Source organism: Ruditapes philippinarum, unplaced genomic scaffold (genome assembly GCF_026571515.1).
Source record: "Ruditapes philippinarum isolate M1 unplaced genomic scaffold, ASM2657151v2 ctg646_1_1_1_1, whole genome shotgun sequence".
NCBI lineage: Eukaryota > Metazoa > Mollusca > Bivalvia > Venerida > Veneridae > Ruditapes > Ruditapes philippinarum.
This window is the reverse complement of record NW_026856735.1, coordinates 122,472-147,357: the sequence shown is the minus strand read 5'-3', so window position 1 is coordinate 147,357 and position 24,886 is coordinate 122,472. Positions and strand designations below refer to the sequence as shown.

The 24,886-nt window shown below is 33.1% G+C and overlaps 2 protein-coding genes across 2 annotated transcripts; both read left to right on the top strand.

Moving 5' to 3' along the window:
* The first annotated feature begins 518 nt into the window (after window positions 1-518).
* Window positions 519-7,071, top strand: LOC132747518 (sodium-dependent multivitamin transporter-like). Its single transcript, XM_060736918.1, has 2 exons — window positions 519-1,237; window positions 5,108-7,071. The coding sequence occupies exons 1-2, from the start codon at window positions 628-630 to the stop codon at window positions 6,355-6,357; spliced, it is 1,860 nt and encodes a 619-aa protein (XP_060592901.1). The 5' UTR covers window positions 519-627; the 3' UTR covers window positions 6,358-7,071.
* An 11,375-nt stretch (window positions 7,072-18,446) lies between these two features.
* On the top strand, window positions 18,447-24,533 carry LOC132747512 (sodium-coupled monocarboxylate transporter 2-like). Its single transcript, XM_060736913.1, has 2 exons — window positions 18,447-19,583; window positions 22,689-24,533. The coding sequence occupies exons 1-2, from the start codon at window positions 18,974-18,976 to the stop codon at window positions 23,924-23,926; spliced, it is 1,848 nt and encodes a 615-aa protein (XP_060592896.1). The 5' UTR covers window positions 18,447-18,973; the 3' UTR covers window positions 23,927-24,533.
* The last annotated feature ends 353 nt before the right edge of the window (window positions 24,534-24,886 follow it).

Genomic DNA, 24,886 nt, shown 5'->3' with positions numbered 1-24,886 from the left:
TTGTTAGATTATTTCTAGATCTATATACATGTATAGTTTATTAGTACACCGTACTTTATATAATCTTTAAATATAATATATGAACGTTAATGATAAAAAATAAGAAGTTATGTTATTTAACTGCAATATGATTTCCTGATCGCGTTGCTTATATTTTGGCTCCATCGAATTTTGCTGAAAAGAAAACGCGTGTAAAACTTCTACCTGATCAGTTAGCGCATTTTTCTTTTCTTTTTTATCCATATGGAACCTAAATTTTGATACTATGCGAAATTGGGTTTTAATGTTTTTAGTTTACTTAATTTTTTTCTACGGAAGAGAAATGTGGTACTATTTACTATTTAAATCGTTCGTTAATGACCCTTATCCTATCAAAGCAAAAGTCTCGATAATGATAGTTAACACCAGGAACACAAAGCACTGACCTTTAACTTTAGAACGCAAAACCTTTATAATTTGTTATATGATGTAACTAATCTTGTTTATTTTAGGGACACTGTTTATTTAGTCCTTGTAGTAAAACGCATTTGCCATGCTACAGTCAAAATCTCTGTAGTAACAGATGTCAGTTGGATATTAAGTTAACAGTCGTCGGATTACTATCAACACGTGCGCTCTTGTAGAGAGATGGATACGGAAACGCTCGCGCGCTCATTTTCTGTCCCGGATTTTGTTGTTTTTGGACTTCTTATACTTGTTTCTGTTGCAATTGGGATATTCTTTGCATTCCGGGACAAAAAACATAATACGACGGAAAATTATTTCCTTGGAAACAGGAAATTGAGGTCATTACCAGTTGGATTATCTTTTGTCGTCACGTTCCAGTCGTCCATCTTAATTTTGGGATTTCCGGCGGAAGCGTACGCCTACGGTCTCCAGTATGCCATGCAATGTGTTGGTGTCATTTGTGGTTATTTACTTGCTGCACTTATTGTTGTACCGATATTCCACCCTCTAAAAGTCACCAGTGTTTACGAGTACTATTTCCTACGTTACAAAACTAACTCTGTACGTTACGTCGCCGTTACGTTAGGCGTTATCCATTATACGTTCTACATGGGCATTGTAATGTATGGTACAGCGTTGGCCTTGGAATCAGTAGCCAAACTACCAATGTGGTCATCAATTCTTATTTTCTCGTCATCTGCCATTATCTACACGTCAATTGGGGGATTCAAGGCCGTCATATGGACTGACGTCTTTCAATCAATCGTCATGCTTGTAGGGATACTTGCAGGTACGTATCATTTAAGAGACATTATCTCTCTGTTTTATAATATATATTCCCAACATTTAATTTAATTGATTACATAAATACAAACAACATGTAAATCAAATACAGTGCGTACGTTTAATTACACTAAAATACGAACAGTACATTATTTTCTTTCAGCCCTGAAGATATAAACTGTATATACATGTACTGTACTGTATATACAACAAGAAAACATCTATCAGGAATGTAATAATTATCACAACAGTATTCGGTTATAACAACAAAGACCAAGCTTGGTGTGATGGAGAACAAACACAAATGTTGTTGTTTTTATTGATAATCTTCTATTATCATAAGATATATTTGATAAGAATTAGAAATAATTTCTTAATCATTAGAAATTAATACAAAGTTGTGTAACAAAGGAGATCTTTATATCAGTACCTTCCCAACAAATTGCACCCCCCCCCCCCCCAAAAAAAAAAAAAAAAAAAAAAAACAAAAAAAAAAAAAAAAAAAAACAAAAAAAAAACTAACAAAAAAAATAATAACAAAAAAAACAAAACAAAAAACAAAACAAAACTGATTACATTAATATTTTATCTTGTTTCATTACATTTTGCCCATTGTATATCCTTTTTGCTTGCTTATTTAACCTTCTTCTCGATCAAAGTATGATTATTATTGTCTCTCTTAGTTATGTTAAAACGCTTGTGTAGTAAGGTCAAAAGTTCACTTGGTCATTATCCGCCGCATTTGAATATTAGTCAGAATTGTTCGCAGATGTGGAGTGCAGAAGAAAAGCAAAACAAAAACAAACAATATCAATTCACCTCACGGTAATGGCTTGTGTATTTGCTGCAGCAGTCACGTAGAAGAAATGCGTATACATTAATACATTTACGGTTATGTTTAACTCATTTTTCGGCCTAGTTTTGCTTTTTATTGTAACTGTTGTCAATTGGCTCGTAATTCAAAAATTGATAAAAACATCAAAAATGTATTTTTGTGCAATACATCGTGAACAGTAATGTGATTTAGTATAAACATTTAACATTTGAAATGCACGATGTTATTTGACGTTTTTACATTAAGTATTATGATGCCAAATCGTTATAATTGGGCTGCCCCATGAGAAAACCAACATAGTACAGAAAATGACGTCAACGAGAAAACGTTATTTGAATCTAGCGTCTAAATATGCACGCTTTTTAGCTTTTTATCAATTTACCGCGTACACAATTGACATTACGCCAGAGAAGAGATTGCTCCGCCCACTGATTGACGTGACCCGGTCATTCAGAACCTTAGACAAAAGACGGTACCGACGCTTACTCTAAACTGTCATGTCACTTAAGTGACTAATAAATTTACATTATATCATTTGGTATATATAAAATATTAATGCCTTTATTGAATAGTTAAATGTATTATGGTATTTAAAAATGTAACAAATAACTGCATTCACGCATTAATGATGAATAAAACGTTTGGCAAAGATCTTGTTATATTTCTTGCTGACATCAAGGAAGATGTTACTGACAAAATATCATTTTAGCTTACAAATTCAAAGATAGTTAAAACTGATGTAGTGGAACATAAACTAGTAAAATTATATCAATGAAACTGTAATATTTACAAATGTTTTTGGGGTTTTATGTGCGAAATAATTAATATATAATGCATTTGCGCATAAATTGTCAAAATTAAATGAGAAAATTTCCCTTGCGTAACTTTGTTGTATGATGTATGATTATAATGTTTATTTGTACATTAGATATTTTCGTGATAAAACGCAATATTATTTACTTCAAAATAAATTTCACATATACCATACCTCAACTTTAAATTAAAACCGTGATCAGATATGATGTTATTGAAGCAGATTTATTTAAATATTTAATCTTTAATCTTAATTCATTGAGCTTTAATAGAAATATTTAGGTAGGATAATTTCAGCTGAAATATTTATTGCATATTTTTTCATTTTATTTGCAAGTACTTTTTTTTCTACTGCAGCATTTTATTGACAATATGTTATAACGAACAAAAAATGTCATATCATCTGGATATTCTGAGACCTTATAATATATTATGTGATTATGAATACTTACCACTGTTAGCTCACTATGGCGCGTTAAGATATATTTTTGACGCAGGGCAGAAATTCCCGAAATTAATGTATTAATAAAACGTTTTCATCAAACCATTTTATTACATAATGTTTAAATTATAGGTAGCTCAAAAAACAAAAAAAAATACGAGCTGAAACTTTATGCTCGCCCACTCTTGTCTAAGCAGTAAATTGTGGCTTATAAACAATCTATCGTGCGTTAACTTTACCAATTTTTTAAATATATATCAAGTTTAGTAGAGCACTTGTTTCTACCTTTAAATAAAGAAAGATTGACATTCACAATACAGTTATTTAAATGCTAAGTAATTTATAAATATTAATCAATTACAGTTTTGCAATAAAGCACATATTTTCTGCATCTCATTTATTTATATAATTTGAAAGAATTGTTCTGCTAATATTCCAGTAATATATTATGAAGAGCTATATTTACTTTCCAAAGCAAGAATGCAATTTTTTATCACGGCATGTTGTTCAGCCTTGTCTTCTTAAGCTACTATTTTAGTCAACACGTAATCATGGTTAATTATATTTTTGTAATGGTATATAAATGCATTAAAAAAACCCGGCGACTTTACCAGTAACAGTTCGGTTGTATGACATAAATAGTAAAAAGTGGATGCTCACTCTCGCAAAACTTCAAAGAGCATTTTAACTTATATACGAAAATGATTGTTAGATGAGAGAAGAATACTATGCATATAAAGCCCATCACAAAAACAACACTCGTGTTAATACAGTTTTATACAGCATTCTTCGACCATTCGGCAAATATTTTGCTTGAAAATTAATGCGCCTGTCATTTGACAATCTTTACGCAGTGATCTCCCCTGAATTTTTCAGCGTTAGTGTACATATAAAGGGAAGTAACCGCTTCAAAAAAGCGGATTACTTTCTGCATTTGCAATTAACAGCATCAGGGTCTGAAATTTCGCTACCATTATTTGTTTGGTCTGACGACCCAAACAAATAAAAACAACTTATTTTCTAACAAATGGATACCTATATACGTGTATGCTATTTTAATGGATTGTCACACTTGTGTTAAAAGTACGTTACGGTAATTTAAAATAAACAGTGTAGCAACAGAAGTCATGCAAAGAAATTCTTTTATTTATATAAACATATTAGAGGGACTCCACTGAGGTTTTAAAAGCCTAAAAAAATAACATATGAATTTCTTACATAAATGACCTGGGGCACTGTAAACAGAAATATATGCTAAGATAATTAAGAATTATTCTTATATATTATTGAACAATTGATTTTTTTTCTCTGCAAAACGCCTTTCATTTTTAGAAATTTGTACACAATACTTTCCAATGTCTCCTACCATTATAGTTACAGATCCATTAAACCGACCGAAGCAAAGATACTTTGAGCACTATTTCTTTCTTTCTTTCTTTCTTTCTTTCTTTCTTTCTTTCTTTCTTTCTTTCTTTCTTTCTTTAGTTCTCTCTATATTTCTTTATTTCTTTCTTTCTTTTTTTTCTTTCTTTCTTTCTTTTTTCTTTCTTTCTTTCTTTCTTTCTTTCTTTCTTTCTTTCTTTCTTTCTTTCTTTCTTTCTTTCTGCCTATCTTTCTTATGTGTGTCTAGAGGGAAATAGATATACCAATAGGCTGCTGTTAGGCCTTTAATATACTCTTTGAAAGCACAAAATATGCAAAACATTTCTTTGGAAACTCCCTTAGTAGTTATGATGTAGTTTAAAACAAATGCAGTTTAACATCAATCGTACTTTCATTCATTTCAGTGTTAGTCAAAAGTACAATCAACGCTGGTGGAATGTCAAACGTATTCAAGTTAAGTGAGACTCGTCTGAACTTCTTCAACTTCGATCCAGATCCCACATTACGTCATACATTCTGGACGCTGGTTATTGGTGCCCCGTCCCAGTTTCTGTACTTATCAATTACTCAAGCCGGGATACAGAGAATCAACTCAACTCCGAGTATGGCAACTGCACGGAAATTATTTTACATCGCTGCGCCAATTTACTCATTCACGTGGATATTGGTAATGATTCAAGGTCTTGCAATATTTGCATATTTTTCAAACAAGGGTTGTGATCCACTTGCATCGGGTCAGGTGAAAAATTTGAATCAAATAATTCCATTTACAATGCTTGAGCTGTTTCATGATTATCCAGGTTTACCGGGTCTATTCATAGCTGCTTTAGCAGCGGCTTCGCTCAGCACAATTTCTTCAGGTTTAAGTAGTCTTTCCGCTGTAACGTACGAAGATTTTATAAAAGTATTTTTTAAAAATGTCTCCGATGAAAAGGGAACTAACATATCTAAGGCTGTGGTTGCTATTTATGGACTGATATCCGTCGGTTTTGCATTTCTTCTATCAAATGTAGAAGGTCCTTTAGGACAAATAATGGCTGGATTTATGGGGGCAATAACGGGACCAGAAGCAGGACTTTTTCTGATATCAGTGTTTTTTCGAAGAGCCCGACCGAAGGCAGTAATAGTTGGTACCTTTACTGGAATGTGCTTTGTTTTATGGATAATTCTTGGTCAAAACTTCTCAGCAACTGTGCCAAAAGCGCCATACCTTCCACTCGGACCTACAGACCAATGTTCCGCATCAGATACGACAAATAGTTCACTTATTACATATCGGACAACACCAACACCAATGAACATGAGCACAATCATATCAAATTTGTCCACGCTTCAGGATCACGTGTCGTCCTCGACAGATACCGACCGCACCGGTCTACAAACATTTTATTCCATATCATATATGTACTTTAATTTGATTGGTTGCATCTTGGTTATATCTATAAGCACAATTATAAGTTTGTTTACTCAGCCGAAAACTCCTGAACCAGTCAGCGAGAAAACAGTACTTCCGTTGTCCATATTTTTACCTTCATGTTTGAAGAGGAGATGTTCCGTTAACACTTCCGATTGTGATGATTCTACAGATTCGTATGAACGCGAAGGAATGATGCAAATGGAAAGTTGTAACCGACACAAAGACCGGTTTGTGTAAAATACAAGATCAGGGAGCAGCTATATATTTCGTTTATTTCCAAGGACACTAACTCTCATCAGATTTCTGTGAGAGGCGTTTGGATTACGGTTGCTGAATGCATGTATGAATGGTTTTAATTTGTTGAATGAAATATAGTCTTTCTTTTTTCGCGCATGCATAAAAGTGCGTTCTTAGGGTTTTATTTTATGCCGTTGTTAATTGAAACAATCAGCGACACGGTTATATTTATGACAGGACATTCTAACAGGAATCACTAACTAAAATATCACTGTCACTGTTCATAACGTTTTGCCACGGCCAAATTGTAAATGGTTTCTATAAAATCAAAATTTCGTGAACGAAAATGATAAACGGCCGGAAAACTGCTAGAGACCAGAAACTGCTGTGGAACCAGTATTCTTTTCTAGCAAAATTTTGAATATCATGAAAAAATGTGAAATTTATTATAATGATCTTTGTTTGACTTATTTTATAACTTTAACTAACAGACAAGGATGATTTCGTATAATTTGACGAGAATGTTCTTTATGTAATAGTTTTAGGTTGTTGCTTTTCTTTGTATTTGTGTTAGGAACCCAATATGTTTTTGTCATATAAGATGTCTTGAGTAATTGTCTCTTATTGATATGTTGCCATAATTTTGTTTTCATCTTGTTGTTTGAATTATTGTTGCATGTATTCATCCATCTTCCAAATACATTGTATGCATTGTATCTGAAATTTTCATTTCAACGACGCGTGAATGTGATGTGAAAATATCACTTAAACCCGTAGTTTTAACTGTTTGGCTAAAAAGGAATAAACATGTTTTATTTTCACCAAGTCTTTTAATTTCATTTCATAACACGCAATTTATTGTGTCATAGCATACGACAAATTAACATGTCGAAATCAAATTCACAGCATTGTTTTACCAACCACTTACTTTGTACAGTTGGCGACTAAAGGCTTCGAACCAGCAAGGTTGTTTGTGTGGTTGGCGATTAACGGGATTTGAACCAACGACGTTGCTGACCCGGTTGGCGACATTAGGTATTCGAACTATATCGGTGATTGATAGGTGACTTGACCTTTGAGGAATTGAACTTTTCCAAAATCGTCACAGAGTTACTATCCAATACAGATGTAATATAATTTAATATATCTATTTTTTATGAAGGATTTCCAATTTTCATGTTACTTTAATAAGGGTTTATATAGCATCTATAAATTAACAATCGCTATGAAAAGTATAGTTCGAATCCACTATTCCTTTCTTTATATGTTTATATCAATTGACACTCAAGGGATGTTGATAATTTTTATATTTATAGAAGAAAACTATTTATCTCTTAACTATCGTGGCTAATTTGGAACGCTTTTGTGCGTCGTGTTGACGTTAGCGAAAGCACGACAAAGCGTTAAACGGCGTATTGTCGGACTTTCGTCTAGTCGTCCTGTCGCTTACGATGCACGCCAAACGGCGCGTTGTCATGCGGCGCATTGTCGCGATGTCGCCCTGCCGCTCGGCTTATAAGCCAATCCTTTGATTTGAGCCAAGCGACAATGCGCGATTTGGCGTGCATCGTTAGCGACATGGCGAGAAGACGAAAGTCCGACAACGTACCGTTTGGCGCTTTGTCGTGTTGTAGCTAGACAACACGACGCACAAAAGCGTTCCAAATCAGCCAATATAATAATAGCGTTATAGTATGGCGACTGATTTGGTACATTGCACGTTGCGTTGTCGATAGCGACAACGCAACCTGTAACATTATCGCCTTTATGTCTTGTCGCTAGCGACAACACGACAAAACGCGAAACGGCGCGTTTTCGCGATGTCACCCTGTCGCTTGGCTTATAAGCCAATGCTTCGATTTGAACCGAGCGACATTGTGACATCGCGATAACACGCCACACGACAACGTGTCGTTTGGCGTACATCCTTAGCGACATGACGACAAGACAAAAGTCTGACAATGGGCGCTTTGTCTTGTCGCCATCGCCAACACGACGCACAAAAGCGTTCCAAATCAGCCACCATATTAAAGAGCAATCTCCTACGCAGTTATCTCCCCGTATCAGTACACATAGATATCTGCCATCACGGTCTGATATATATCAGAATTTCTGATATTTTATATTTTTTAGCTTTTGAATTTAGTTTTTATTATTTTGTATACATTTGATAATTTTTGATAAACTATAACGAACGTAGGTACGAAAATTAAAAATAAAGCAGAAAGAGAAAAATGACGTTAGATTTTCTATGTAACGATCGATATTTACATTTGAATTTCGACGTTACGTCATGTGACTTTCATCGTCATGTGGCGTCTGCGAAGGCAGTGATTAAAATCTGTAAAGGGAGGTAATCGCTGTGAGGAATCTGATTTTAGTGTCCAGCTTTATTTGTCATTCAATGAAAACGCTGTATTTCTTAAAAATTATGCGTGTTAATTTTCATAGAAGAAAAAAGTCGATACTATATTGAAATCCGTTCATAGTAGCCTTCTATTTTTCATAGTGCTTCATAGTACCGCGTAGTGACGTAATCAAGGTCCAAATAAAGCTTGAAACTAAATATGTTAGTGTTCATCCTTAGCTGTTCTACAAAAATTAGAAATATTCTCCTGTCGCTATGGCTCCCGTCGAAGTTTCTAATTTCTGTAGAACAGCACGGATGAACACTAACATATACATAGAGTAGTGGAGTGTTCGGTTCGGAAATGCAGAGACCCTGGTTCGAAATCTGGAAAGGCATTTTTACTTTATTTCATTTTTTTGTTTAAAATAGTTTTAAATTTACTGGATTTTAGTTCTTCGTGAATTTCGTGGTCGAGTGGTTAGAGTCGATGACTTCTAATCCAGTTACCTCGCTGGCGTGGGTTCGATCCCCGGGAGATGCTTTGGTAGTTTAGCGCGGAGGAAGGTTGTCAAGTACTGCTGTAACTCTCCAGGAACGATGGTTAGGAAACTACACGCCTATATGACTGAAATACTGTTGGAAAAAGGCGTAAAATGACACAAACAAACAAACAAAATCATATATACCAGGTAAATTTACAGCATTTAGTTTTCCACAGAGTTAAAAGTGAACACAGCCGATTACTGGGGCCATGGTGTTTATAACTGACTGAATAAACAAAGAAATAAATGAACAAGTGTGCCAAAACTTGTCTAAAATGTGGCAAGTGAAATAAGGGTTTCAAATAAAGTAAAAACGTCTATATAATCTGTTTAACGACAGTCATTGTTAAAAGATCAAATATATTTCATTTTTTTCTTAACATTTAAAAAATTTTATTTTAATTTTCAGAACTTCAAAGCATGAAATTGATTAAAATGAAATAATGTTACGAAATAGTAATTAACCACTCTCCTGACAAACTATCAAAACTATAAAAATAGGTTAATATCATATGCTCTGTTGCACATTCTAACTCTTAACCTGTTTACTACTCGGGTAACGTGTTTTCAATTATATTACAATAATAGTGCAGAATGCGATGATTAAATAACTTGTACAACCGGCTATGTAATAATGGTTCTACCGGATAACTCAAACGTTATCTTGTTCGACTTATACATGAAATATTTACAGGAAGTGCCTCTCTTCGAATTTCATTAAAGATCACGTAACTCACTTTTTATGATTTTATATCATAAATATGCTGCTCAAATTTTTATAAAATTTGATAAAAAAATGTATAGGTTCAATATATTGATAAAAATGTATATTTCCGATATATTGATTAAGATTTTTGTCGAGTTTTTTTCCAAAGGAGCAATAAGAAGTTTTATACTGACTCTTACTTTTTACTCATATTTTAGCAACGTTTTTAAGTCTTTATTTTAATCAGATATATATATTTTTTTAATTTTTCAATAATAATTTTACCTAAATATACTATATTTCCCTGTGGATGGTAATATATATATATTCTCAACGCATTTTTATAATACAAAGATTACATGTTGAAATTAATATAAATCCGTTTTAAATCTGTGATGACTATCAATTATTGTCTAGGTGTTCCAAATAAGCAGTCCTAGTCAAGAATGATCTAAAGTTTACTATTGATATCAAATTAATTTAAAATTGATAAAATCAAAATAACGATAATAGAACATAAAAAATATATCCCGTAACATTAGGCCGTGAATATATAAAAAACTCATCTCGTTATAAATCCTATCCTGTTTAATGTTTCAGTCATAAAATATCGTTTCGTAACTCTGAGTACACGTGAACTCGATAAAAGTGTGTGTTCATGGCTGGTTACATTATATGTTATATAACTCGTTTATTTCAGTCGTTCGTTTTATACTTAATCATACAGTATCTATTTTTTGTTTGAGTTAAACCTACGTTATAGGCAGTCAACGTTCTAGCTTTACTGGAAGAGAATGGCCTCAGGTGCCACTCTGCATTCTTTCGGACACGAGCAGGTGTCGGAGTAGAAATATTGACCATCCCTTAGCCAGGTTGATAGATTCGTCGAAAAAAATCAAAAGTACTGGGCGAAATATGAACACACAGGGAATAGTTTGAACCTTAACAACTTGTAAGACAGTAAGACAGTAAGACAAACTTTATTTATAGTCGGTTATGGTTAACAGTACAAAACATAAGCTTTAAGCTTGTATCCGACATGAACAAAAATATATAAAATAATAATAAGGAACAAAGAAACAAAAATAAACAGCAACAAAAATAAACAGACACCATAAGATAATAATACATACAATTAATTCATATAGTCATTGTTATGAAATCTGAGCATTATGAAAATACATTCATGTCTAATGAAGGTATAGTATAATTTACATATATACAAATACATAGTACATAATTCAAGGAAAAGATAACTAAATTTATTTACAAACAAAAACAGGAATCAAGTGAAATAGAAACATTAAGTTTAAATGCACAAAGAGCAGACACACTTGTCATTACTCCATGTTTCAATTAGTCGTTTAAACTCATTTAACTCAGATGTACATCTGAGATCATTAGGTAAACTATTCCAGATTTTAGATGCTTCAAAGCGAAAACTCTTTTTACCATAATTGGTTGTGCGTACTTTAGGTACATCTAATGTATTTTGGTATCTAAAATTATAATTTGATGAACGCACATTATCAAGTTCTTGAACATACTTAGGTGAAATGCTGTTAAGACATTTAAAGACTTCAAAAGCGAGTTGTTTAATTCTATTGATATGGAGTGATGGCATATTGGTCAGTTTAAGCAGATCTTCAAAAGTTGATAAAAGTCATTACAAACTATTTTCAGAGCTCTATGTTGAAGTTTTTCCAATTTGTTTGTATTGTCTTTGCTACAAAAAAGCCAGACTAAAGGGCAAAAATTAAAGTTAAATCTGATAAAACTTTTGTATATAAGAATTTTTGCATCCAGATTAAGTAGATGACATAGTCTGGTTAATACATTAATTTTTCTTGCAGACTTTTTACAAACATTTGAGATATGAATATCAAAATTTAATAGGGAATCTATTTCAATACCAAGTAGTTTTACATGAGATTCACAAGAAATAGTGGCATCAAGAATCTGGAAGTTAGACACATTTTTACAGGTTTGTTTGCCTATACATATAGCCTGAAACTTCTCAGGGATTGCTTGCATAAGATTGTCTTCAAACCATTTAATCATGACAACACATTCATCTTGTACTTTGCTTTTAAGAGTTTCCACATTAATATGATTAAATGAGAGGGTATTGTCATCTGCATAATTATTAACAGAACCATTTTTAATAAAATAAAATAAATATATCATTTAAGAAAATCTTAGATAAGAGGGGACCAGGAATTAACCCTTGTGGAACCCCTTTGTTTATTTTATTCCACTCACTACAGATTGTACCTCGTTTTACTTGTTGCTGTCTTTTAAACAAAAACTTTGCAGGCATCAGACATACCATAGGCCTTAAGTTTAAGAATAATCAGGTCATGCGAAAGACAGCCAAAAGCCTTAGACAGATCCATGAGTATGGCAGCTAAATATTCATTTCTATCTAATGCTCTCTTCCAATCTTCAGTGAGGCGCAGTAATGTTGTTTGACAGCCAAAATTTTTACAGAATGCTGATAGAAAATCATGAAAAATGTTTTCAAAATGTATGCTAAGTTGAGCACTAATAGATTTTTCAAAAACTTGTGAAATAGTAGGTAAGATACTGACAGGTCTGTAATTTTTCTTTTGGAAAGGATCATCCTTTTTGAGCAGAGGTTTAATTTGTGCTTGTTTTAAAGCTGAAGGAAATTGAGATGTTTGAAAGCTTTTATTAATAAGCGAAAAATATGATAAACAAGATCAACAAGGAAAGGCGGCGTTCAATGAACGCAACCCCCATATGACCCAGCAACAAGAACCAATGGCAAGGAGCCCAGGCGGACCCCAAACATAAAAAGGACAGGGCAACGACACGTTATAAGTTATAACGACACGAAGTTATAGGATTTGTCAGGGCATACGCACCTGCTTTATTATTTTTGGTGGTAGGCTGTCCACACCAATGGCCTTTTTTGAATTTAAACTTTTCAACAATTTAAAAGTTTGATCAGTGCTCACTGGAGCAAATTGAAAGGTATCAATTGAGGGATGATTTTCAGATATTTGTGTTATGCTTGGATGTGTTTCATCAATATCAGCATCAGTTTTTTAACCAATATCACAAGCAATATTCACATAAAAATCATTCAGAATATTACTTACTTCCTTTTGGTCTGATATTAGGGTCTCATTTTCATTAAGAATAATTTTGCTGTCAGATTTTGCTGTAGATTTTTATGTCAAAAATGGTTTAATTGTTGGCCAGAAGTGACTTGATTTTGGACCTTCATTACACCTTTCAAAGAAATATTTTTCCATTGACTCTCTTTTTAGTTTTGTGACCAAATTTTTTGTTTGCGGAAAGTCTCCCAGTTATTGTTTTTACGGTTTTTGAAATAGCAATTTCTTAGTTCCTGTTTTTATAGATTGATTTTCTTAATTCACCATTCATGAAAGGAACTTTTTGTGATCTTAGTTTGTGTTCTTTTATTGGAGCATGTTCATCCACAGCTTCTTTGAAAAGTGTTTCAAAAGCCCAGTATGAATCATCAATATCATCAAAAATATCTGCAATATGGAATGGAATTTTGCTAAGTTCAGTGTTGAAAACAGACTCATTAAAATGTTTGTATGATCTAAATTTAACATATTTCGGTTTTGTTTGACAACACTGCTCTTTAATTGTAGTAGCTACTAGATTGTGACAGTCACTGATACTAACATCTAAATTTTCTGTGTTACAAATAAAATTTGATCTGTTAGTTAGAATAACATCAATTGACTTGCATTTTTCATAAAGCATGTGTTTCCTTTTACAACAATTTCAAGGTTATATGTATCACAAATATCGCGAAGGTAGGATGATTTTTCAAGCCTGTTCATGTCAAAGTTCAGATCACCAAGAAGCAGGATGTTATCATATTGTATTAAAATTCTATCAAGAACATTAGTGCAAGTAATAGTAAAATCCTCATTTTTGATATTAGGAGGTTTGTAAAGAGCAAGGATACACCACTTTCTTTTATTTAAAGATAGTTCAAAACACATGCATTCAAAATTTTCTGGCTCCATGGAATGGCAAATCATCACGTGAATAAACAAGAATTCCCCCTCCAAATTTATTGCGGTCTCGGCGATCAATTTTGTATTTTCAGCAGATTTTGGTTATTTCTTTCTGAGTACATCTTGATTACTTCTCTCTGTGTATATTTGGTAAATTTCTTGCATCTTTATCCTGACGAAAAAAAGACTGCATGGTGCAAATACTCCGTCATACAGTTGGAATGCTTGCTAAATGGATTATACCTATCATATATCCATATACACAGTCCAATTACTGTTGAAGAGGACAAAAAAGCTAATAAAAATTGTAAGATTAATGTGTCTTACAATCTTATAATCGTGGGAATTGTTGTAGGCAGCTGCCTAGATGAAGTCTTTTGTTTTTGTCATACATATGACTTATAAATATTATGACAGCCATTCAAGTTGTGTATGTTTTACGCTTTATTATGATGAAATGGTATTTCAATCAAATAGTTTGATATTTAATATGCAAGTCTCTTACATTAAATATTTAAGCTGAGTGTATACATACACAAACTACTTTCCAAGTGCAAGCGTACTCTGATTAGAGGCGAAAAAAAGAAAAAAAAGAGGTAAACGTCGTGCTTTAATAAAACTAAAACACAAATAAACATTATATTTAAACACATTTGACAATAGCACGTTTTAATTAAAATATCTTATGATACACCGATTAAAATAGTTCAGGTACTTTATCAAAAACTTAATGAGAAATTTTGTTTTCGTATCTTTATGTCGTTTTAAAGAATTTTTAGCTCACCTGAGCTGGCTCAGGGCGAGCTATTAGGATCGTTGAATGTCCGTCGTCCGTCCACATTTGTTCGTTAACATTCTAGTGGTCACATTTTTGCCTCAATCATACCTAACGTTGTCAGGATATTTGTCTGATTAGTCTGAACATGGGTCAACTCAGATGGAAAACTAGGTCACAAGAACTAAAAATACAAAAATTAAATCTTGTTAACACTCTAGTGGGTACTGTTTTGATCCAAATATCCTGGGCATTGGTCTGGAAGTGTTTTTTTATGATTTCTAGATAAAATTTGAATATGGGTCACATGTTAAAACTCTAGTGCTCACTTTTTTAGACTCAATTGACATCAAACTTGGTCAGGATGCTTATTTAGGTAATTGTTCGGATGACTTTAAACATGGGTTATCTAGGATGAAAAACTAGGTCTTAGGAGCAAAAAAAAAAATGGGAAAAAAACCTTGTTTACTCTCTATTACTACTATTTTGATTCAAATATGCTGGAAATTGTCTGATGAAATCTAGGTGTAGTTTAAATATGGGTCACCTGGGGCCATAAACTAAGACACCGCCCAAGTATGGATCAAACTTATGGTCACTCTAGTGGTAACATTTTTGACTCAATTGTCATCAAACTTGGTTAGGATGCTTGTCTAGGTAATTTTTCGAATTACTTTGAAAATTGGTTATCTCGGATGAAAAATTGGAACACAGAACCTAAAAATAGAAAAAATCTTGATAATTCTCTAATTGCTTCTGTATTTATCCAAATATACTGGAAATTGGTCTGAAAGTTTGTTTTGATGATTTTTAGGTCAAGCTTAAATGTGGGACACCTGGGGATAAAAGCTAGGTCACAATGCCGAAATATGGAAAAACCTTGTTAAGACTCTAGTAGCCACGTACATTTTGGACTCAATTGCCATCAAACTTGGTCAGAATGCATGTCGAAGTAATTGCTCGGATGAGTTCGATGGGTCAATTGAGCGATCTAGCACCATTTTGGCCCTCTTGTTTAATATTTACTTTTAAGCATTAATACTTTTTCACATCGTTACTTTCGCTTTTGTATTGGGTAATTGTCATGTTTGTGTTGCATTTTAGCGTCACTGTTAGGCAAGTGCAAATGTAAAACACATATATCTCGGCACATACAATATGATTCAAATTTTAACAAATAAGTTGATAAATAACTGAAATATAACAATGAGTTGAATAATATAAACATTAAATGAAATAACATGTATTTATTACTGTTTCAATATGTTTCTATTATGAGTAATTGTAGCAAGGGATTTGTTAAGCTTAATCTTCGCCACATCAAGAAGAGTATCGCTCGCAGCATCTCCCTCAACACGTTGTTTTTCTTATTTCATTGCCTGCTTCAAATCAGCATAATGTATGATATTGAATTATTTTTGTAGCTTTATCTTCATGTATATGGTAATTATTATCTTTTTTACATTATAACTAGGTAACAAGTGCACGGGAAATCACATCCGCGTAACCTTAATGTTGATTTTGTGCTGTGAAAAAAATCATCGCTGATAAATAGTTTTGTATCAACCAATTTAATATCCTTAACCTGAAATCCAGAATATTATGAAACTGTTTCATAATTGTGCGCCGCAAATTAAAGCTTCTTTACAATCATTTTATTTTGTTTACGTGCCCGAGCACTGCTATTTCGTACGGAAAGGTTAAATGGCCTCCAATTGGTGAGATCATGGTGTACAAGTCGATTGATTTTAATTCAATTAAATACGACAGTCTAACAAAATCAATTTATTTTATTCACAAAGATTAAAGAAAATAAAAACGTTTATTTCGCCGAACCTTTTCTCGGTTTATTTAAAGTTGTTGTTAAGGCGAAAAGGTATCTTTTCGTCTTTTGTAAAACATTTGTCTTTTAGACAAAAAAATCGCAAAAAAGCAAACAAAAAAAAACGTGAAGCATTTTGAGAACAGTGACTAAGAATGACAAAATATAGTCTAGTCTTTTTGAAAAAAAAAAAACAAATAAAAAAAAAAAAAGAATTGGTTTGTGTTAAAGCATCCGATTAAATCGAACAAAAACCAGTCGTCATGCACCTCTTGATCACGCTAAATAGAGGACCCTTAATGTTTCTTTTATTTCGTTATGGAAATTTCGTTATTCTTACGACACAGACCATGGTCTAGATTTCAGGTTAAACATATGAAGAATTAGAGTTCATTTGTTTTAGATTTATTTCATATGTCATTTTTAAGGTCACTATACACGAGTTTCTCATGTTATAAAATTTGTAAAGATAGAAAAAAAAATACTACGGTTGTTCATGGTATGATTTGCACAATCAATGCAAGAAAGAAACTCAATAATTAAACGCCAAAGGTCGGGTAGCACTTTTCGAAGCGTAACTATCAAAGCACTTAAAGTTCTGACGAAAGGCGAATCCCGACTATTTTTTTTCTTTTAAAATTTACTCCAATAACATAATTTACTACATAGTCGTACGTATTTATATTGTTGCCGAGAAGTCAGAACAACATAAGTGGTCAGAAAAAAGTAAGAAAAGAAAAATGAATTCACTTTTGCCAAACCGTGCATTACAACTATTTTGTTTAGTTTCATCTTTTCAAATTTATTTCTAGCTTTCCAGATACATTTTAGATAACATTTTACTCCGATTGTGAAGCTATAAGCTGATAGAAAAACTATATAACCGAGTACGAATATGATAAAAAACGAAGGTTTATTCCCTTTCAGTCAGCCCCCGGCAATTTTGATTGTTTGTTTCAGAGTAAGAAGACAACGTATTTTATTTTTCAGACACTGCTTAAGTCATTACTTTATTTTATTAACTCATTATTTCCCAAACTGATTCTACATACTAGTATTTTATGCTTATTTTACCATATTATTCAACTTTAAATTGACCCTGCTGTTACCATTATATTACCGGTATATTGATACATATGAAGCGCGACATATAAAACGAAATGAAACACAATTAAAATCTCAAGGTTCAGTGCTCAAAGTGTTGATATCTCATAAAATAATGTAATATAAAATAAAGTAATACCAATGAATGAAAGAACAGATAGCGTCTTCACTTGCTTGTAAGTTTAAGCAAATTGACTGTGACTTTTAACACATTTTGTGCAATACTAATTACTTACTTTTCCCGCCTTTTCTTTTGTAGCGGTTTATAAAAGTGTGCTCTTACACGGCTTTTATTTGGGCATCATTTGATTTTTACGACTGACTGGAAATTACTTGTATGCATGATAAATTTGGTATTCATTAAATCCACCACTACATTGAAAAATTATTCACGGAAGCTTATTTAATATATTTTGTAACATAACTAGTTCTTCAAAATCATATTCTGAGACATTAGAAAATTAAAAGTCTATCATTTTAATAATAATAATGAAAAAAAAAAAGGTTATGAATACGCCGGTCTTTCGATTTTTCTGCTTCCTGCAAATCACAAAACATCACGTAAATTTTAAGGTAGTCTTTCTTTAAGATTAGTGTAGAAGTTCTGGTATTATTTGTTTCCAGTGAATAATACTCATGACATATACGCAAGTGTTTGGGAACCATTGTTAATGATAAATCCAGAAAAGGAAATACAAAATATCCAACGGCATATGTCATCGATGAAAAAAAAAAATTGTATGGAATAAAAAATGTACTTTCAATCTCCAGACATGTTCTAAAATTTAATCGTCGGGGTCACGTGGTTCAGATCGGTTTTTTTCACTCAAGTACCCGCTTGTGCATGAAATAATGCACGGAATGACATCTGAAGTTTGTTTTACTCCAACGAAAACTGGAAAGTCGCCATCGGACCTTATTATTGCTACTGTAGTTTAGAAAAAAGCGAAAACAAAACAAAATATCTTAACACAATTAAAAGTATACATATCAACAAGAATTATACGTACACAATTTGATACTTAAACTTTATAAAACTTATAGACGCATCTGTTATCCATCTGTTTATCTTTTTATTGTAATGGATTTGAAAATTGCTGTATACTAGTAAATAATTTACATAAATGAATCTTGTTTTGCTCCGAGGAATATGAGGCTATATAAAGTAAATAATAACACTTTAAACGGCAGTATACAAGTAATCTGCGTTAAGCCGAACATAAGAGCTACAAACACTTGTAAACAAACTAGCTTGTATAATATTTTCTTTCTCGTTTTTTTTAGATAGAACAATGGACGCCGAAACGCTCGCACGCTCATTTTCTGTGCCGGATTTTGTTGTTTTTGGACTTCTTATATTTATTTCTGTTGCAATAGGAGTATTTTTCGCATTACGGGATAAAAAACATAACACGACGGAAAATTATTTCCTTGGGGATAGAAAACTGAGTTCGCTGCCAGTGGGATTGTCTTTTGTTGTGTCATTCCAGTCGTCCATCTTAATTTTGGGATTTCCGGCGGAAGCATACGCCTATGGTCTCCAGTATGCCATGCAATGTGTTGGTGTCATTTGTGGCTATCTACTTGCTGCGCTTATTGTTGTACCGATATTCCACCCTCTGAAAGTCACCAGCGTGTACGAGTACTATTTTCTACGTTACAAAACTAATTCTGTACGTTACGTTGCCGTTACGTTAGGTGTTATCCATTATACGTTCTACATGGGCATTGTTATGTATGGTACAGCGTTGGCCTTGGAATCAGTCGCCAAACTACCAATGTGGTCATCAATTCTTATCTTCTCAACGTCTTCCATCATCTACACGTCCATTGGAGGATTCAAGGCCGTCATATGGACTGACGTCTTTCAATCCCTCGTCATGCTTGTAGGCATACTTGCAGGTAACAGCTTTATTTCTTACTTTAAGGTTATCATCAAGATTAAGTTCATGACTCGCAGGTCTAAGGTGCTGAATAAACTAGTGATCGACCTTAGGTTTTTATCATTTTTATCTACAGATATTTTATTTCGCTGTTTAATTCTTTAAAGGTCATTTTTTATGATGTATTGGTACATATACATGTCCACCTGAACCACGCTGAGCTCTTTCTTATCAAACACATTAAAGATCGTGATCGGATTATAGACGCCCTGATATCCTGCTGGTAAAATTGTCAAACTTTTTGTATTGATCATGGGAAGATTATTTGTCCTGCAGCACCTATTTAGAGGACATATCTTTGTCTAGGGTAGATATTATATTTATTCCGCTATGGTTCAAGAAAGATGCACTATTATAAAGAGTGGGAAAAAGATAATTTGCAATTCTGCACTTTTTCACATTTTGTAAATTAGCAATATTACATTTTCAATGACTCCACTGATGTCCAAAAACCTAAAAAAAACACATAAAATATTAATGTCTGAGGCACCAAAAACAAACAGAAATTCACAAGATAATTACGAAACAAACTCTGAAATAAATCGGTGCTATTATTTGTGTAACAACACTCAAGGTGTCTTTAATTACATGTCTCGCCCTTGTGTCCACTCCGGGTGCTTGTTTGGTGCCTTCTGGGTGTCCTGCTTGGGTGTGTCCGGGGGCGGGGTCCTGTGAACGTTGCCTATGCCTTGTTGATCTTTATGATCTTTATTCTTGTTTTTTAAGTTCCATTTAACAATGGAAATCAGATCAAGATCGCCATTTTGAATGACGTCATAAATAAAACTTTTCAAAACTACTGTAAATTAATGACAAATTTTGTTCGTAAATATTGGTACCAATGAAAAACCAATGATAAGGTTACCTACAAAACGTTACAGATGAGCTTACTCTTAAACTTACCCCTCGTTAATCGTGTATTTAGTGTGCTTTATCAAATGTGGATTTTATATCGTTCAACATTTCACCGACATAGTCCTGTCCTGTAATTTACGTCCGCTTTTCACTCAAGATGACGTATCATTTATTTAAATATGTGTAGAATGTTTTTTTATAAACACCTAAAAAGGTTTATATATAAATTTTGATGATACATTGTAACTTTATGATGCATAACTCGTAAAAGATAAAATGGTCATGACTAGAAATTGAAATTGGTGATAAGACTTTACATCTGAAATTAACAAGCCGTGAAATCAGTTATATACTATGCTTTACAAGTTACTGACGGGATGTATGTGGAAATATAGCTTGAATGAGATAAATATGACCGTCAGAAACCTTTTCAACGAATTTGTAATAACACATATCGTTATTGACGATAAGTTCATAGGAAATCCTAGCAACTTTATTTTGTTTTTAAAGAAACGCAGAAAAGACACTCATGTAAAAAGATGAGGTCAGACTTTAGACTATAGTTAAGCTTGTGCTGCAAAATAAAAAAAAATCAAGTACAACGTCATCATAGCTTTCTAACTTTTAACTATTGTTCTAAAGTAATGATAATTTATCTAGATATATGTCATTTAGAGCAAACGCAAAACTAATCGCTTACGATGTATAAATAAATTGGTCATTTGTGTGTATTTTGGTTATGCCGTACAAACTGTATAGAATACAAAGTGTTTTAGCCAATGAAAATTCGAAATACATACTTGCATCATCATAATGTTGGTAGTAGATCTGGTGAATCACTGTAGCGCATTGCAGAAATGTGTGAGAACATTTGAGTAAAATGACAATACAATAGTTAAAATATACGTCGTATACGTGTTAGACATGCTGCCATAAGCCATCGTAACAATCTGTTAAGTACACGTTCATTATATGATAGAGCAAGACTGACGCTCAAATTAGTCATTCAGAGGTTATGACCGATTCTTACGTTTACGGCAAGGGAGTCAGAAAACGTATATAATTGAATTCAATAATTCCATTGTAGGTATCATCGACGAATTTAAAGCGTAGGGAAAGTATGTCGCTTGGTTGACAGGCTAAGCTTGCTCGAATTGCATTTACATATACGCTACTCACACTCTAAAATACGCTAAATGGTTCTTTCGCACAACAATTATATGTACAGTAAAAACTCGCTAATGAGACCAATGAAGGGACTTTACAAATCTGGTCTTAATAGCGGGTTGGTCTCATTAATGAGTTTGGTCAAACAGAAAACCAGGCAATATATTAAGGGATACCATGTACTGTACACATGTTTAATTCTGGGCTAACTTATTTCAAATAAGAAGATATTAAGCATACACTTTTATTTTTTATTTTCATTTATTTTCTTTTACTTTTTAACATTATAAATTTTTTAAACTTCTTTAGAGGTACAAAATAAATTATGAATGTCTTTAAACACAAAAACATTTTTACATTCGTGTTAAAAGAATGACATAACTTACTCAATTAAATCACCATTTTACTACAAAGCACATCGACCAATTAACCTTTAATTATTTTCACAGTTTTCATCGCCGATAACAACTTCAAAAACCTAATCGTATCATGTTTATCTTTGTTTAAAATTATGGAACGAAAGAGATAATGATAGCAGCAACACCTCTAAAAACTTATTGAAAGTTTTCTGTTCAATATTTTGTTGTTTTAATCCTCCAGTTATGACATTAAAGGTGTGAAATTAAGAAATTATTGATCATTTCCGGGTTTGATACAAAGTAACTTTGACCTCTGCCGTAAATTGGATGTCGTTAAATGTCGTAAAACTAGGACAACTGTTGTTTACATCACGTGTCAAAAAGATTTCATGCATGTCAATATCTAGGTGAGAGTGTGCCCGCGGTCGTATTTATGGGTTTCCAAATGTACAGAATTTACGAAATGGGACTGAAGTTACTGGTCGTATTACGGAATAACGGGGTGGTCTAAAAGTCGGGGTTAGCGATCATTAAAATAAATAATAAAAAAATCGGGTCTTTGAAAAATCGTTCGTATGAGCGGGTTGGTCTCGAAAACGGGGTGGTCGTAAAGCGGGTTTTTACTGTAGTCTATCTTTAACTTCCTTTCACAACATTGCAAAAGTGTATTTATTCCATTTCAGTTCTTATAAAAACTACAACAAACGCTGGAGGCATGTCAAACGTGCTCACATTTAGCAAGTCTCGCCTGAACTTCTTCAACTTTGACCCAGATCCAACATTACGTCATACTTTCTGGACGCTTGTGATTGGTGCCCCTTCGCAGTTTCTCCATCTAGCTATAACTCAAGCCGGGATACAGAGAATCAACTCAACTCCGAGTATCGGAGCTGCACGGAAAATATTTTACATCGCAGCACCTATATATTCACTAACATGGATTTTAGTTATGATTCAGGGTCTCGGGATATTTGCATATTTTTCGAACAAAGGTTGTGATCCACTTGCATCTGGTCAAGTAGAAAACTTGAATCAAATTATTCCATTCACAATCCTTGAATTGTTTCATAATTATCCAGGTTTACCGGGGCTATTTATAGCTGCTTTAGCAGCGGCTTCACTCAGCACAATTTCTTCAGGTTTAAGTAGTCTTTCCGCGGTTACGTACGAAGATTTCATCAAAGTTTTTCTGAAAGATATTTCAGACGAAAAGGGGGCTAATATATCTAAGGCTGTTGTTGTAATCTATGGCCTTATATCGGTCGGATTTGCCTTTTTACTTTCAAACGTAGAAGGTCCATTAGGACAAATAATGGCGAGTTTCATGGGGGCAATAACAGGCCCAGAATTAGGACTTTTCCTAACCTCAGTATTCTTTCGAAGAGCTCGAGCAAAGGCAGTTAATGTAAGTACATTTATTGGAATCTGTCTTGTTCTTTGGATGATTATAGGTCAGAATTTTTCAGCTTCCATCCCAAAAACGCCTTATCTCCCTCTTGGGCCTACAGACCAATGTCCTATTTCAGAAACGTACAATATTTCAAACGTTTTTGATAATTTGAATCAGACATTTGTAAATATTAGTACAACTATTTCAAACGTTACGCCTTCTCTGAATCAGACGGCCGCAACCGCCCACACCGCCCGCACCGGACTCGAAACATTTTACTCCATTTCTTACATGTACTTTCATTTGATTGGCTGTATATTGGTGATATTCTTGAGCGTGGTCATTAGTCTTTTAACCCAGCCTGAATTTCCCGAACCAGTCAGTGATAAAACTGTACTTCCTTTTTCCATTTTTGTACCCCCATGTTTGAAGTGCATTTCCGACCCTGATTCTGATTTATCGGATATACAAGAACGTGAAAGTATGATTCAAATGAAACATACTCGAGGGCAAAGTAACAAAAATGTATGAATTGTTTACACATACATATGCTTGTTAAGCATACTTGCTTAAGAAATCTTCAGAGAATGTATATATTGTTTTTTCTCTCTCAGTACATATATTTGTAAATGGACATTATTTCAATAAAACATATCTTTATAGATGTCAGATATAATACAGGTATGATTGCCTTAGAAAGTACATGTAGAAATAGAACATATTTGTTGATCATCTGATTAAGATAACGAAATAATAATAATAATAATAATAATAATAATAATAATAATAATAATGATAATAATAATAATAAAGTTATGTAAGAAAGTGTCGTTGCATACATTTATTTCCATAATTTGTTTTTGGTTCTTCATTTTACATCGTCAAAGTCGAAAGAAGCAAGGTCTCTTCCTTCAACCTTTTAACAGTAATTTCGTAATTTACTCTTGGTCCTTTCTTTTCTGTTTGTATCCGGACGGAAACTCCTTATTGAATACGCATCGCCCGAATCATCACGTGCCATATTTTTAGGCTTGTAGACTTTGTTGCCTACTGTTTCTAATTTTGCAAAATTTGTCCCGATAAAAAAGTTGCTTCTTTTTCTAAACAGACCTTTGTATATCGGTACACCCAAAATGAAGACAATATCAAGTATTTTGTTCAGGTTTGAATTCCTTTGGTTGTCAGTATACTCGTATCTATAACCTCATATCTACGCACTTTCACCCTTATTTATCTGACGGACGAAGAAAATGTAGCATCAAGAAAACAAGAAAAAGTACTTAAATTAGCATCATAACAATGTGCAATATGCATCGTTAATTTACAACAAACATAATTTTTGTGGGTTGCATATTGAAGCGATTTTACACATGTCAAATATATCATAAGAAATCAGTTATTTATGCAGTATAGAAAAAAAAGGCCGCCATAATCTTTTAATTTTTATTTTTTTAGACATATCCGCTCATTTACATTAACCCTTTATGTTAC

What these genes read in the sequence shown, in the direction of transcription:
- LOC132747512 (XM_060736913.1), top strand. Translation starts at nt 18,974, where the DNA reads ATGGACGCCGAAACGCTCGCACGCTCATTTTCTGTGCCGGATTTTGTT. An exon ending in GCTTGTAGGCATACTTGCAG is followed by an intron (nt 19,584 to 22,688) that starts GTAACAGCTTTA and finishes ATTCCATTTCAG; the next exon opens with TTCTTATAAAAACTACAACA.
- LOC132747518 (XM_060736918.1), top strand. Translation starts at nt 628, where the DNA reads ATGGATACGGAAACGCTCGCGCGCTCATTTTCTGTCCCGGATTTTGTT. An exon ending in GCTTGTAGGGATACTTGCAG is followed by an intron (nt 1,238 to 5,107) that starts GTACGTATCATT and finishes CATTCATTTCAG; the next exon opens with TGTTAGTCAAAAGTACAATC.